General features: G+C 39.8%; 1 protein-coding gene across 1 annotated transcript; it reads left to right on the forward strand.

Annotated features, from left to right (window-relative positions):
* Positions 1-441: 441 nt before the first annotated feature.
* LOC135652475 (eukaryotic translation initiation factor 4G-like) lies at positions 442-12,030 on the forward strand. Its single transcript, XM_065173423.1, has 10 exons — positions 442-688; positions 909-1,125; positions 1,257-1,399; positions 1,601-1,747; positions 1,909-1,976; positions 2,080-2,133; positions 2,392-3,801; positions 3,874-7,175; positions 11,111-11,305; positions 11,402-12,030. Exons 2-10 carry the CDS (start codon positions 938-940, stop codon positions 11,727-11,729), a joined length of 5,835 nt encoding a protein of 1,944 aa, XP_065029495.1. The 5' UTR covers positions 442-688; positions 909-937; the 3' UTR covers positions 11,730-12,030.
* The last annotated feature ends 4,819 nt before the right edge of the window (positions 12,031-16,849 follow it).

The raw sequence follows: 16,849 nt of genomic DNA on the forward strand, positions 1-16,849 counted from the left end.
GGATAGATAAGCCAACAGTGTAATATCTTTGTTCGGTACTGTTTAAAATCGAGAAATAAAATTATGACTTTTCACATTATAAATTGATTTTTAATAAAAATAAATAGATTCGAATCGAAATTAAAACCGATCGAACCGAAACCGAATCAGATCGTTGATTCGGATTTCGATTCCAAAATATCAACCCTTTATCGATTTGATTCTGAATTTAGATTTTACCAAGCCAGAATTGATGGAACCGAAAGCCAGAATTCGTGGGCTTTAAGGCCCAAATGTAATGGGCTTCTAAAGAGGCAGGCAATCCGATCAAATTTGGGACGGGGACGTAGGGAGGTCGACTTCGCTTAGGGTTTGACCTCCTTACGTCGTCGTTCCTTTTAATCTTAACCCTCTTCCTCTTTCTTCGTGATTATTTCTTTTCTTCTTCTTTTTTTTTCTCTTTCTTTCTTGCTTTCCCCTCCTCCATTCCCCAATTTACCCTCGTCGTCTTTCTCTCTGCCTCTCCTGTTTCTTAATCTCCTTCTCTCGGTTGGTTTCCATACTCCTTCCTCTTCTCTTATCCTTCTCTTTCTTTTATCCTCCTCTTTCTTGTGCTGTGCTTTTAATGATTCCCGCTCCGATCGCATTCCACTGACGGGGAGTCCCAATCTTCCTAAATCACCCGCTTTCGTCGCTATTGAGCTCTCAGGTGAGCGGTTGGATCCCCACCACTGTGCCCCGATCACTTCCATTTATGTTTTATGTAGCTCGGAGGACAAGGCAAAAGACGCTTCTTTTTTGCTTCTTTCTTGTTAGAATTACTTGCGGAAGCCGTAGGAAGGTGGAATCTTTAGGGTTTGATCTGGTGGTATCGATCGTTTGTTCGTTGCTTGATGGCGTTTTGTTCTTTTTTGGTTGTGATCGTTCAGATTTGGACGAGGAAGTGCGGTCAGGATTTATGTCCGTCTATCAATCCAGGGCTGAGAGGATCCAGGGGCAGCTTAGGAAACCCGGTCGACCGGGCAGCTCCGGCCAGCAGAGGAGTTCCATTGGCGGCGGGGGCGGCGGCGGCGGCGGCTCCGCCCCTCCTCCTATCCCCATCTCTGCATCCCCTGCTACTCCTTCGTCATTGTCGACGAACCGAAGGTGACATCTCTTCTCTCTCTTTCTGATCGGTATCCTCTTTGTCGCCGATGGGACTTGGCGTTTTTGCTCGTATGCGTGAATGGTTTTAAAGAGGGTTCCTATAGGATTTCTTTCGTTGTCGGTCTCTGTAGCTTCAAGAAATCTGGTAATGGACACGGGGGTCAATCTAGGGTAAATCCCACAACTGCGAGTTCTGAAGCGAGTGGTGCTGCTCCGGCTATTACTTTCCATCGGGCTGTTCAGAATGGTGCTCAGGCCCCGGCTCCCTCTCCTGGTAAACTGTCCAAATTAATTGTCTTTTTTTTTTTCTTTGATTCCCCTCTTCAAAGATCATTGCTAGCCTTAGCAGTAGCAGCCAGAACCTAGAAATAGTTTCTTAATTTGTTAGAATCCCTGTGTATTAATTGTGATCTGTTTGTAATTATTTTTCTTCCAACTGGAATCATAGAGTTTTGCTGATGCTGGTTCTTTGTAGGATTTTCAGATGCACCAGCCCCAGGCAGTGCAAAACCGATTGATGTGCTGACCCCCAGAAATGCATCCCGAGCTATCCCGAAGGCGCCATCTTCTCAGTCTGCTACTGGAGCTTCGAGTTCTTCAACACCCTTGACACTTCCGAAAGGTTCAATGCTATTCCATTTTGATTAGTCACATGTTCTTTTTCACGACTTGCCCTGTAAGTATGAACTTCTGTGAACTTTACTTGCGTACCGGCAAGAGCCAATTTCTGCCAGAAAAAACTAGAATTTTCACTGTATTCTCATTTTGTGATGCTCTTTTCAGGGGATGCATCTAAGACCTTTACTCTTCAGTTTGGCTCAATAAATCCTGGCATCATGAACGAATTGCAGGTAGCATTTTTTTTCTGTAATTTTATTTTTGGTGTCGGTTCTTTTCCCTGTGTTTCTTGTGATGTTCTGCTCATACTTGGTAAATGCATTATGATTATCAAAGATTCCTGCTCGGACAAGCTCAGCTCCGCCAAATCTGGATGAACAACATGACCAGGTTTGTGGATATTTTAGCACTACGAATTATGTTTTCCATTTCTCATTTTCCCAAAAGAAAAAAGAGTAGTTCGGAGTTTTCTGTATCAGTTTTCCCTCCCTCTGGTGCATGGCCTTTTCCTACCTCATAATGTGTTTCCCCTCTACTTTTTTGACAGAGTTTACTTGCAATTTTTATGACCCTCTAGTTTTAACAATAGAAACCTGGCTGCTTTGAGTTTGATCGTCACACTGATGTTTTACTTTGCTGACTTCTCAGGCTCATGCTGAGTCCTTTGGAGCTGCTCCAACATTGCCTATACCTTCTGTTCCAATACCGCAGCAACAACAACAAACTAAAAAGGTAGGTGGTGGTACTCATCAGTCTAGCAATCTGGAGCAACATCCTGTATCACAAGCAAAGAGAGATACAAGCATCCCAGTCCCATCTGCCTCAGTTGTTCCCCCACCAAAATCATCTGTTCTTCCAGTTTCTGGGATACCTTTGCCCATGTCTATGTCATTTCAACCTCAACAACCACCAGTTCCTCCTCAACTTGGTGGCCCTAGCCCACAGATGCTACCAGGTCTCGCAGCCAATTCACTGCAAATGACGATGACATTACCTGTGGCCAATGTCCCCCAAGTTGCACAGCAAATTTATGTTCCTGGCATCCAGCCTCATTTTGTGCAACAACAGGCACTGATGCATCAGGGACAAGGTTTAGGGTTTCCCCCTTCAATTGTTCATCAATTACCCCAACAATTAGGAAACTTGGGAATGGGCATTACTTCACAATTTCCTCAACAGCAGCCAGGTAAATTTGGTGGCCTTCGTAGGACCACAGTGAAAATAACTCATCCAGAAACTCATGAAGAGTTGAGGCTTGACAAAAAAACTGATTCTTCCAAGGATGGTGGTACCTCTGGGCAGAGGCCGCTTCCTAATGTAATCCCACAAGCTCAGGCTATTGCAACGTATAATGCTGCTCCTCAGATGTATTACCCCCAAATACAGCAAAATTCTTATAGCCCTTCTACACTTATTTTTACTACTACTTCTGTTCCTCTGACCAGTGGGCAGGTGTCGATGAGCTCACAAGCTCCAAGATATAGCTATTCTGTCAGTCAAAGTGGGCAAAACTTGCCTGTCATGCAGTCAACCATGGCCAACAATGTTCCAGTTGGCAAACCTTCACATTCATCCTCTCTGTGTTGCATTACTAAAGGGATAAACTCAGAAGAGAAACCAGTTTCCACCTCCCTCCCCGCCACAGTTCATGTAACTGCCAAACCATCCATCGGTTCAGAAGGTGAGAAAGTTGGGGCATCCTTGTTGGCACCTCCAGTGGTAATTAGCATGCCTGTTAGCAAAGCCCCTAAGTCGGTAAAGACTATGGCAGATTCTACTGATTCTTGTCAAAGAAACAAAGAGACAAGTCCAGATGGACCTGCTCGGCAGCCTAAGTCAGGTTCCAAACCGTTAGCTGATGTTTCATTGCCTAACGCAAACACAAGCTCTACTGCTGGTGATTCTGTGCCCTCAACAAAGCCATTGATCTCTGAATCACCAGCTGCTGACTCTGGCTTAATTCCATTTGGACCTGATGGCAGGAAAAGAGAACCTGTTGAAAGATCTGATTCTTTGAAGGAAACCCAGAAGAAGCAAAGTAACAAGGAGCATCTTCAGGTTTGTGTTCTTAGTTAATTTCCTTTTTCAATTTGTTGTTATTTGACTGGTGAATATTTTGAATCTTTGCAGTTAGATGCATCTTCTCCTGAAGGAGCAAACCTGTCTTTGTTAAAAATTACCGAGGGTAGATTTGAGAGAGAACTTATTTTTCAGGAAGGGCACACTAAAACTGAGAATACTGAAACTCTTTTAGCAACTGATATGGCCGCTTCTTCGATGTGGCCTTCCCTTAAAGCTGAAAACAGGAATCTTTCAGGAGGAACAACTAAGCCATGTGAAGGTAACTTAACGCCTGCTGTATCTAGCTTATCTGGAGCAATATTGGAGGAGGAAGCATCCCAAGATGCTTCGCTAGGGCATGCTGATTCATTTGGCTTGCCACCTGATGGTGTTTCCATCATAGAGGATTTTCCTTCTGAGACCACAATTTCTTTGAGCCCTATGGTGGATGGAACACATTTCAAAAGTTTGGATACTAGCTTGAGCGTGGCAAACACAGCTTTGGATGCTAGGATAGACGAAATGCTTGACGTAACAGAGCATGGGAAATCTGATGTATTTAATGCTTCATCACGACATTCTAATGATGCTGAAGTACATCCATCTTCTACCATCAGAAATTCTTCTGAATTTTCGTGTCCATTTGTGTCACTAAAAGAAGATGATGGGGTAAGAAATTATCAGAAAGTGACATCTAGGGACTACAATGCAGTGGACAACAAACCGTTGAATAGCTTTGTTGAAGATGTTGGTACCAGAGTGGAGATAAATAGGACAGTCAATGTACATTATAGATCTATTGATGCAGCTTTGGACTCAGCTGATTCTGGAACTGCACATGTTAGTGATGTTTCATCTGCAAATGACGGCAAAGATAAGCTTCATATGTGTCCGACCACACGTGAAGTAAAATATAGCAAGGATGTTGGTTTGACCGATTCTGGTGTTATGCCCATTGAATCGGTCCCTGTCCCTAATTCATCCCTTTCTGAGGTGGCACAGAAGCTGGGATCTAAAGTTATGGAATTGCCTAGTGTACTGATTTCTATGGCAAGCATGGGACAGAAGGAAAAATCTTCCTTGGAAAGCTCAATGCCTAAGATTGTGGCTGGAAGAAAGAAGAAGAGAAGGGAAATACTTTTGAGAGCAGATGCTGCAGGGGCATCTGACCTTTACAATGCGTACAAGGGCCCAGGGGAAAAGATTGTGATTGTTAGTAACTCAGCAAGTATAGATAGCTCAACAGCTGACACAATGGTTGCACATGTAGATTATTCTAACAAGGACGTTGCTGCAAGTGAGGAAGATGGGCAGAACAAAGCTGAATTGGATGACTGGGAAGATGCAGCTGATATATCCACTTCAAAACTGAAAACATTAGAGCATGGAAAGCCAGCTGATGGAGCAGGGAAGCAAGATGGTGATGATGGTTATGAAGCCACTAGTCGAAAGAAATATTCGAGAGATTTTCTAATGACCTTCTCGCAGCAGTTTATGGAGCTTCCTGTAGGTTTTGAGATTGGTTCTGACATAGCAGATGCATTGATGAGCACTCCACTTGGGAAATCACCATGTCTAAGTCCTGGGAGGATCATAGACCGGTCATCGGGTCCTCGGTCAGACCGTCGTATGGTTAGCAATTTGGATGATGAAAAATGGAGCAGATCACCTGTGTCTTTTGGCCCTGGACGTGACCTTAGATTGGACGCTGGGCAGGGAGCTGCAATTGTTAGTCTTCGACCTGGGCAAGGTGCCAGTTATGCAGTTCTGAGAAATTCTCGTGCCCAGGCATCCAATCAATTTGGAGGAGGTATCCTGTCAGGACCAACACAACCCTTGACATCTCAGGGAAGCATGCCACGTGGAAGTCCTGATGTGGACAAGTGGCAACGCGCAAAAGGTTTAATACCCTCTCCTCAAGCACCTTTGCAGGTTATGCACAAAGCTGAGAAAAAGTATGAAGTGAGCAAATCTGTTGATAAGGAAGAGGCAAAGCAAAGACAACTAAAAGCCATCCTTAACAAGTTAACACCTCAAAATTTTGAAAAACTCTTTGCCCAGGTCAAGGAGGTTAACATTGATAATGCAGTTACTCTTACTGGTGTGATCTCACAGATTTTTGACAAAGCTTTAATGGAACCAACCTTCTGTGAAATGTATGCTAATTTCTGTGTTCATCTCGCTTGTGAACTACCGGGTTTCAATGAAGACAATGAAAAGATCACTTTTAAAAGACTGCTCCTTAACAAATGTCAAGAGGAATTTGAAAGAGAACAAGCTGAAGCTGACAAAGTTGAAGAGGAAGGTGAGATCCAGCAGACCAAAGAGGACAGGGAAAAGAAAAGGCTTCAGGCCCGCAGGCGCATGCTGGGCAATATTAGGTTAATTGGGGAATTGTACAAAAAGAAGATGTTGACTGAGAGAATCATGCATGAGTGCATCAAGAAGTTGTTGGGACAATATCAGAATCCTGATGAGGAAGATCTTGAAGCTTTGTGCAAATTGATGAGTACAATTGGGGAGATGATAGATCACCCCAAAGCAAAGGAGCACATGGATGCATACTTTGACATGATGACAAAGCTCTCAACAAATCAAAAGCTATCCTCACGTGTTAGATTTATGCTGAGAGATGCAATTGATCTTAGGAAGAATAAATGGCAGCAGAGAATGAAAGTCGAGGGGCCTAAGAAGATTGAGGAGGTTCACAGGGATGCAGCTCAAGAAAGGCAATCCCAGTCAAGTAGGTTGGCTCGTGGTCCCATCAATAGTAATGTCCCAAGACGAGGTCAAGCAGTTGATTATGGTCCCCGTGGTTCCATGCCATTAACTTCTCCAAACTCTCAGCAGGTTGGTGGTCTTCGTGGATTGCCATTTCAGTCCCATGGGTATGGCAAGCAGGATGTGCGGGTGGAGGATAGGCATCAGTTTGAAACAAGAACAATGTCACTTCCCCTCCAGCAAAGGTCTACTGATGATGATTCTATTACCCTTGGTCCTCAAGGGGGTCTTGCCAGGGGAATGTCTATCAGAGGACACCCATCAATATCTAATGTTCCAGCTACTGAAACTTCTCTAGCTGTTGAACATCGTAGAATAACGTCAGGTCCAAATGGTACTAGTTATATGGCAGATAGGTTATCTGGAGCAACATCTGATCAATTAAACCTTCAAGTTCATAGTAGTTACTACGGCGTCAGAGACTTTAAGAGTTCAGATCATACTTTTGAGAGATCTGTTCCATCTATCCTACCTTCTGGACGAACTCATGGCACTTCAGGTGGCAGCCTAAACTCGGTTTCTGAAACAAGAACAATATCAGAAGAAGTTTTACGAGAAAAATCAATATTGGCAATTAGAGAGTTCTACAGGTATCATTCTCAATCATGTGTTTTGTAGGTCACGAGAGTTATGCTTGTGATGTTTCGTACTTTTGTTTTCTTCTCGTAACTTGCATGATGAAAATGCTTGATTTATTTTTCTTCTAAATGATATTTTCCTGTCAATCATTTGCTTATTATTTTGACATTAAGAGTTCAACCAATAGCTGTAAACATGTAAAGATCTTTTCAATATCTAAACCTCTGTGTTCATCTTATACCAGCATGAAATACTATTTGAGTTGGATTATTGATTCCGTAAACTTATACATAAGATAATTTCATGCTAAGAACTTCAAATGCTGCAATTTTTACAAGATTTGTGCAGCACATGCAAGATAACATCTCATGAACATTGCCATCAGTTGAAAGCTTCATTGTATGATCGTTCTTTTTTCATTTACTTTTAACTTGAACAAGGCTATGAGGGGCTTGTAGAGCAAAGTAACCAAATTTTCGAGATAAAAATGTTCATTATAACCCCACTAAAATCACAAGACCCTATTATCGTAAAATCTCAAGTTGAAGACACTGAAATTCTCTTTTGTCCTAAGCAAAGGCTAGAAAACTTCATCCTTATGAGGATAACCATAAAAATTTGACATTAAGAACAATCTAGGATGAAACTAAGAAAATGGGGATGCTGTGATGTACTGTAACATGTATGCTTTGAGATTCTTCTGATAAATTTAAATTTATAATGAAGTTGAACAACGGATAAGATTTTAATATGAACAATGCCTTGAAGATCAACCAAGTGGATGATTCAAGTCAAATGAATGAGGTAAAGTAGGTTGCTGGACTTTATTTTGGAAGACAATATTTTCTGGTTTAACAAATTCTACATGCCAAAATGATGAACTAACAATCGAGAACTGATACCAAAGCCATCAGGAAACTGGAGGAATGTAATTGCCAAATGGAGCGCAAGTTGAGACGGTAACAAATAAATTGTAAATGAAATAATAGAGAAAAAAAGACGTGTGTGAGTTACAAGAGGAATTGATGAGAAAAAAGGAAATCTGGGCAATCTACATTGTTGCCTTGGAACCAAAATTAAGGTTTTGATACCAGTTGCAGAACCATGTCACAAGAAACTGGGATGACACTTTGACCTCTTAACTTCAGCAAAGACAGTGTACCATTATTAAGATAAGCAAATTGACAAAGGATACCGTCGATTGTATATTGTCACTGATTTGAGAGAGCTATTGTATTCAGATAATGTGGCTCAGCTCTTAGTGTCCTCACTTTGCAAGAGGCCCATGGATGGGTTCATGAGCAAATGACTTTGGATTGTTTGAGCAAATGTATTGGGATTGTTTCCTATACCAGACCCAGAATCAAAAGTATTATTACCATTCTGTTTTGTTCGCTATTCTTTGATATTTAATATCCTTGATTGTTCATAAGAATCAAAAGTATTCTTTGATATTTAATATCCTTGACTCTTACCAAAAGAGCATATGTAGATCTCTTCCTTTAATTCTGGACTTATGTACACGAGGTTTGGACTGCTTTTTGTTCTGTGCTTCTGTTGAAGCCTAACCTATTACTTTGCTTTCTAAAAGGACATAATGCAGTATGTGATCTGTTTTACTATTCACGTTAGTATAGCAATCTAAAACTTTCTGGAACCCTACTTTTAGGACTTAAAGAATGTGACCACTTTTCATATCTGACAAAATCCTTCCAATTTTGATGGTTTAAAATGCCATTACAGTACAAAGATTCACGAGACTAAGTGTTACCTCTAAAATTTAGAAGAAATATGTTGGCTGCTTTTTTCCCTCTATACTACTCTGCAGTGCACCAATGCTCCTGCATTTTATTTTCTGTAGATACTTCAGATGTTCATGGTCAGAATTCCATTTAATAAAATTCCCATGAGATTTTAAGTATTACAACCAGCAATGCTATTAGAAGAAGTAATTCATCTGCTTTTTTTTTTCTTTTAATACCAATTTTTAACACAAAGCTCTATTATTTGGTTTAAGCAATTTTTTATGTAACTACATCTTAGGAAACAGATAATGAAGCCATATCCTTGATTTTCTGCAAAGGGAGATATGGACATGTTGAGTCTGGGTCTCATTAGTTTAAGTTATGAGGATTCCCTAGTTTTATTTGATGTTTTGAGGGTTTGTTAGATTTTAATAAATGTGTTAGCGATATGTTCTTAAATTGGTTTTATGGGTCCCGTAAGAACCAGGTGCTATGGTGTTTCTTGGGTTAGAATGGGATGAGTTGGACTAGATTTAACCACTCTATGTTTCTTTTTTTGTTTTCCATATTTTCTCAGTAGCTGTTAATATTTCTCCCTTCAATCTGTCTGTTATTTAAAGGTTCAACATCTATTTTAATTGCAATGTCGAATGGCACCATCCCACATGGTAACATTTAAAGGATCCACGCGTGGTAATATGCCCCATCCACTTCATCATTCATACTTCTTTGATTTATAATTATTTTTCATCATCCAGGCCTTTTGGACCTTTGGGATCCGCTGTTAAACATAGGTCAAAGCCGAAAAGGTTCTCCAGAGGTCAGCCACAGAGCATAGGTTAAAGCTGATATGGTTGTGTATGAGATCTATTATAATTATTAACTCAATTTTTCAACTTAACATCAGTTCTCTAATTTCATTGCTCTTTTTCTAACAAAGCCAAATTTTGCGGTAGTGAACGATTTTCCTCGTTCATCTCAGTGATTTAAAAAGCGCTAGGCGCCAAAAGGCGCCAAGGTCCAAAAACGCTCGAGGCACTAGGCGCTCGCCTAAGCGCTCGCCCGAGCGAAGCGAGGCGCTAAAATATAAAAATATATAATATAATTAATATAATTATTTAAATAAAAAATATGCTATTAAATTAAGAAAATCGAGTATAAAATCATAATGTCATATTAATAAAAAGTCTCAAAAATCAAAACAATAAAATTTTACATCAAATCTATTGAGTTGCTCTGTACACTTGCCATTTATTCTGAAACCTAACAATAATTTTAAATAAATAAAAATTAATAATATTAAAATCAAAATAATATATTATTAATCTAATAAATAAAAATACTATTATTATTTATTAGTATATAGTTAGCAGTATACTGTTAATATACTGTTAACAGTATAGTGAGAAGAGTGTGAGAAGACCGAGGCTGCTAAGGCAACCACAGCGGTAGCGGTAGCGGGAGCGGGAGCGGGAGCGGGAGCGGCGAGCGATAGCGGAAGTGGGAGTGGGAGCGGGAGCGGCGAGCGGCGAGCGACGACAACAGCGATGAGCGACGATTGTGGTAGCGGCGAGTAGCGACAATGGCAGCGGCAGCGGCAGCAGAGAGCAACGACAACGGAGAAGAAATCTCGACGGTAAAATCGCGAGTGTTAGGGTTGGGGAAGTCGGGGAAATCGTGAGAGGGAGCCTATCGGTGATTTAGTTGGTTCGATTGAACCAACTAAAGCACCGGAGACCGAACCATACGTAAAACACTGGTTCGGTCACCTGGTTTAACCTGGGCGCTCGCCCGAAGCGCCTGGGCTCGGGTGAGCGCCTAGGCGGCGCCTCGTTGAAGCGAGGCGCTTGGACATGAAGCGAGGCGCTCGGGCCTCGCCTCGCCCGAGCGCCTAGGCGAGCGCCCGAGCGCCTATTGAAATCACTGGTTCATCTTGCAAGCCTACTTGTTCATTAGTAAACTTTTACCTTTATGGTCACTGATTTAGCTTATGCAACCATGGATTAATGAAATTTGTGTTTATGTTTTCCATATTTCCTTTCTGAAATAGTTTCTCTTATTTTTTAATTCATCATGCTGTCATCCACCAATATTGTTAGATAAGCATTGCTTCCTTGCAGTAGTTAGGTTGCTGTTTTTCTATATCAAAACTACTTTGGTCTTTAGTCTGGAAGTAATATAAAACCTAGTTTTTTCTTCAGTGCCGAGGATGAGAAAGAGGTTGTGTTGTGCATCAAGGAATTAAATGCTCCAAGTTTTCATCCTTCTGTCATCTCATTATGGGTCATCGACTCCTTTGAAAGAAAAGATGTGGAACAAGATCTCCTAGCAAAGCTTATTGTTAAGCTTTGCAAATCAAGAGATAGCTTCCTTGATAAAGATCAGCTACTCCAGGGGTATGTATGAATGGCAAAATGGCTGAGATAATGTAGGTACTCTTTTTTATATTTTTTGATGATATCTTTTCTGATTATTACCTCACTATTTTTCAGGTTTGAATCTGTTATTTCTTCGTTGGAGGATGCCGTAAATGATGCTCCAAAAGCACCCGAGTTTCTTGGTCGCATTTTTGCTAAAGTTGTGATGGAAGATATGGCCCCTTTGAGAGACATAGGAAGATTGCTATGTGAAGGAGGCGAAGAATCAGGCTGTCTAAGAGAGAGTGGGCTAGCGGCAGATGTGCTCGGTAACATTTTTGAGACCATAAAACTAGAAAGAGGAGATACTGTCTTGGATGAGATCCGGGCTAGCTCCAATCTACCGTTGCAAGACTTTCGACCACCGCATCCAATAAAATCAAAGTTGGATGCATTTTTCTGATCGAGAGCACCGTAGTTATGTTTAGGTTTTGTAGGGTGTTCCATCCAGAGAATTGCTCTCTCTCTCTCTCTCTCTCTCACTGCTTATGGGTTCATATGATATGTCGGTTTCTATTTATCCATGCCTTGTAGTTGTCCCTTGGCTCAACGAGGTTGGCATCAGGATATGAGATGAACAATTTATTATTAGTTGATATTGGTAGCCGGAATCATTGAGGTAAGCTTTTTGACCTGTGGTGTATAAAGATTTTTTAGAATCTTGATTCTAAAGAAATAACATTCAGAAATATCTTATTTTTCAATGGTCCTTGTTTTCCTGTCTCTTTCTTTGGATTCACCAACATCAGTATCTTGGATTTCCAACTGTTGTTTCGTGTAGTACTTATTGGTAGTTAAATAAGAGATGTTTACATGAATTAGTTGCTGGCAAGTTGTTCGCGTCATTGCCAAGTAGATCTTACTATCATCATCATCATCATCAGGCTTCGCAGATAACCATGGTCATTGCCAAGTAGTCCTTATGCCCAACCCACATCGCGCTGTCTTTCACCCCCCAAAAAACCATGTAAAATCTTTGTCGAGTTTTCGCCCTTAAAAAAGTGCGTCAGCTTTTCCGCTGGCTCCAAAGAGTTGCTGCTGCTGCTGCATTATTTTCAATTACAAACCCTGTGGCTCATGCTTTAAACTTGCACCCCCTATGTTGCATCTTTCCTACCTAGCATCCAAGCAAAATATTCCTACCATCTTTATGATCCTTCTCGAGGAAGTTGTGTCGAGCTAGGAAGATCTTTATTCTCCCTTGTGCTTATAACTATGTTGATGCCTTTCGAGTCTTTGACCACGGAAACCTCTCTCAGCCTCTATTTCAATTCCCCTCCCGTGACAAATTGCGTCAATGGCGGCCATCTTAAATGCCTTTTGTTCTGTCTGCGAAGAAAAATGATGCCATGCACTCACTTAAAGAAATCAAAAGCAAGAGAACAATGTAGTGACAGTAACAACAATACAAATCAAAAGAGGTTGAGAAACTGAGGAAACTGGTGGGGTGGGGGCTTAGACTCCTCCTCCATTTTAATTACTAGTGTGATATTAGGATGTTCTACCTTATGGTAGAACTGATCCATCTGTCTAAAGAATTAACATACTCACTTAGATTCACAAAACTCAAAAATTGGTATGCATGCATGCATGCCTTTCAATGAATGCTTGGTCATGGAGTGCAAACCAGCAGTGGTGTGAACTAGCTAGGGCTCTTAGGCCCCTCCCCCCATTTCACCATCATAAAGATTGGCTGTGATCCGTAGCACATGCCGCCGGTTGGGGTTGCTGCTTTTTGGAGCTGCTAATCTATAGTACACGCTAGTTGAGTTGCTGCTTTTATTTGGCATTGGTAAGGCTTTACTTTTGTGATGGCAGACCCATCTCTCACATTTATCAATGGTAGCCATCAATATTGTCACCCATGATTTTGTTCAGATCAATTTTGTCTTTTGGCTTTTTTGTCTTCTATCTTCAAGTTTTGCTCCTAATTTAGACGATAAGGAAGTAACAAAAGTGAACGACGACCATACTACGATATTATTAGATATATAATCCTTTTTGCCTGTGTTTGATGATCCAGACTATCTCAGAAAACTCTGTTGCCTGCATGCAACCAAAGACCAAGTGATCATTAGCTTTGGTCTTCCATCTCACGTTTCATTCGAGTATAAAAGTATCACTCCAAGGAACTTTTGTTACGATCACACAAGAGATAGGTTGTCAAAATAGAGTAGATGTTGTTGCAGATGGGAGGAGTCCTTTGCCCTAGTGGAATCCTTGACCTAAAAAACTTCTGCAAGTTGTGAGAGGAGATAGTTAAGGTAGTGATGATGCTAGAGAGGTTGGTCTCCATGCAGTGAAAATTTTATTTTTGCTTGCGTATCAGTCATACTATACCAACACAGGAACTGATTCTGCCACCAATAGAAACTCTAACTCTAGGTGATTGATGGGACGTAACAGAAACCAGAAATCCATACATGTGTATCTTTACCAGGTGAAAGTGGATAGTATCAGAAATGCATCCTATCTCATCATTTGGCTTGAGCTTTTAGATAGATAACCAAGATAAGGTACTGTGGAACTTGGCATATATTGAGAACAGATAAGCAGAACACAGAAAGATTAGGATGAGGATTGACTGACTCTTCTTTCTTGGGTGAGCTTTCCATCTATCTGCATGAGAGGGCCTGAGGACTAAGCCACCCTTCTTAATCGAAGGAGGGAATAATGCTGGTTCTTTTTCCATGTGATGCCAAGAAAATAGCCTCTCATGAGGAGCATGATAAGATTTTTGAGTATTAATAATATAATGCATCTGCTCTTCCTTGGAAAAAGGAACTAACAAAGTCTCCTTTATGCATGATACTGAAATAAAGAATTATATAAGAGAAAGCATATCGATCAAAGCTTCTTTAGAGATTTGCAAGTCCTAAAGTCAACCCATTTTTATCACCAATAAACTAGAAAGAATGCTGCTGATGGCCAAGATGAGCCACTCAAGCCACCCAAACGGTCCAGTAAAGTTGCAAGGATTTCGAGAGGCTTTTGGCTCTCTGTTTCCTATGTTTATCATGATCACCATGATCATGATCGTGAATAACTTACAAAATATACATACTTTGCATATGATTTTTATTGATTTATAAAATTTACAATAAAGTTCTTAAAATTTTATTATGATGAATTTTAAAGAAAATAACTATATCCAACACTAATTATAATTATACGGAAGGTGTCTTAGTGAATTTCCTATGTTAAGCATAGGATTACACCAAGGATTTGTATTAAGTTTCTATTTTTTTTTCAAATTTATAATCGATGGATTTATTAGTTATTTACAAGATAAATATATCTGGTATATATTATTTATTGATGATATTATCTTAGTTAGTTGATGAGAGTCTAAGTTGAATTAATTATAAACATGGGATACGAAGGCAATCTTTCTTAGTTAGATATAATTTTAATAATATTAAGAATAGATATAAGAATATAGTTATGTTGGATGGACAAAAAATTTCTTTAAGTAAAAATTTTAGGTATCATAGATCAACTATTCAACAAGATCAAGAGATCAATAAAGATATTATTTATAGAGTAAAAATGGATATCATCACATATCTTTTAAATTAAAAAAATATATATAAGATAATTATGAGATCATCAAAAGTGTTGATTGTTAAGAAGAAATAACATATGCAAAAAAATTTATATTATTGAGATAAAAATGATGAGATGGATGTTTTGAGTTATTTAAAAATATAAAAAAAATATTTTTATTCACGAACAACTATGTATCGCTTAGACGGCGGATAAGATAAGGGAGAATCATTCAAAATAGTATAAACATATATTTATGAGACTTATTAGAAGATGTAAAATAATTAATATTAATGGTAAAAGAAAGATAAAAAAATCATAACAAAAATTATAAATGACTATTAACAAATCTCAATAACAACAAAAAGATCTTGGAGTTCATGTTCAGCTCGAGTAAATATGCCATTTTGGTTTTGGTTTCAGATTAACAAAGGCCATGCACGGGTAGAAAAAAGCTTTTGGATTTGGCTTTATTCCATGTGCAGTAAGAAAGAAAGAAGGCAAATCCCCCTATCATGTGTGTTTACCTACTATTGTGAAGTTTGTCGGAAAGAAAGAACGGTCGTCCTAAGTTGATCCTCTTCGGACCTCACATCGACACAAGTCTCATGCATTCGACATTCTTTTTTCGAGAATGATCACCATCACCGAAAAGGTTTAGGTAAATCAGTTTATATGCCTCCCTAAAATTCCTAGAAGTGTAGTTAGTACCTTTGTTCTTGCCAACAGCATTGAGGTGCTGCAGTGTCTCTTGAGCCTCTCTTTGGCTTGTCTTCTCATAAAGCAGCAACCCATGACTAAAAAGAGGGGCACACAATGCCATGGATACTGTTGCAGTATTCCTTGGAAAGACTGGGACGGGATAGCTTCGAGTAGAATCCACTTTTTGGGCCATCAAAAGTCCCACTCTAACATGTAAATTCACCAATCATATCCACGAGAATCCACTCTTGCACTTGCTTTGTTCCATCTAATGATACCCTCATGCTGATATGTTCCATATTCCTTCTCGAAAGCTGGTGTAGTTAAAACAAGGCGTTGCTTGTCGAACTACACATTAGTTTGCAAGTGAATCGAGATTAAATTAGCTTATCTACCTAGCCACAACCATAATCGACACTTCACTGATCCAAACGTTGCCTTTCTTTCTCATGATTGCCTGCACTTTAGCACATGACGTGGAGGTTTCGAGAGCATAACATGGTGCTAAAACATTGTGAGATATGATGCTGTGAGAAGATAGTCGTGGTTTGCTTATCTAGATAGATGATGCTTCAGAGTTGGGTGAAGGTAAAAGATAATGATCATAAATCATAAGGGTGCCATCGACCATGTGGATTAATTAGCATAATATTGTATTGACCACTGTCCGGCACACCAATGTTTGACATTTGACTAGCTATCTCTTTGCATAATACATATGGGTCAAACAAATGGTTTAAGAGAGTAAGATGGCATCTTAAAAGTGTTAAACAAAAGCTTAGAACCAACCGCTATCTTGTCACGTTATCTAGGAAAGATCATGCTTGCCGATAAGTGACGACGCACCATTAATCGTCTTCCACCTTGACTCTCGATGACAAGTTTCAGAGACTATTACCGAGAACAGCCATGCTTTTATGTCTTCCAAATACACATTATTTTACACACCTTTCCCTCCTTGATTAGCCGCTTTAGCTGTTAAGGTAAATAAATTAGTATTGGGAAAAGTTTCTCTCTGCATCTTCACGAGGAAGATTGTGTATGCTGATATCATGTGGAGATAGATAGATAGATCGATCGATGTAAAAACTCAATTGTTTATATTGGTGATATTATCTTTAGATGACAGGCTTTTTGCTGCACATGAAGGAAGGTTACTTTCATCTGCATCTATCTATCTTGCTGCTATGCACAATATCCCCAGTCCAGCTTGATCTTATCACTAACCTGGATGACTCTACTTTCATTCTAAGGGAGTGCCTATACTGGAAGTAA

Source organism: Musa acuminata, chromosome BXJ3-11, assembly GCF_036884655.1.
Source record: "Musa acuminata AAA Group cultivar baxijiao chromosome BXJ3-11, Cavendish_Baxijiao_AAA, whole genome shotgun sequence".
NCBI lineage: Eukaryota > Viridiplantae > Streptophyta > Magnoliopsida > Zingiberales > Musaceae > Musa > Musa acuminata.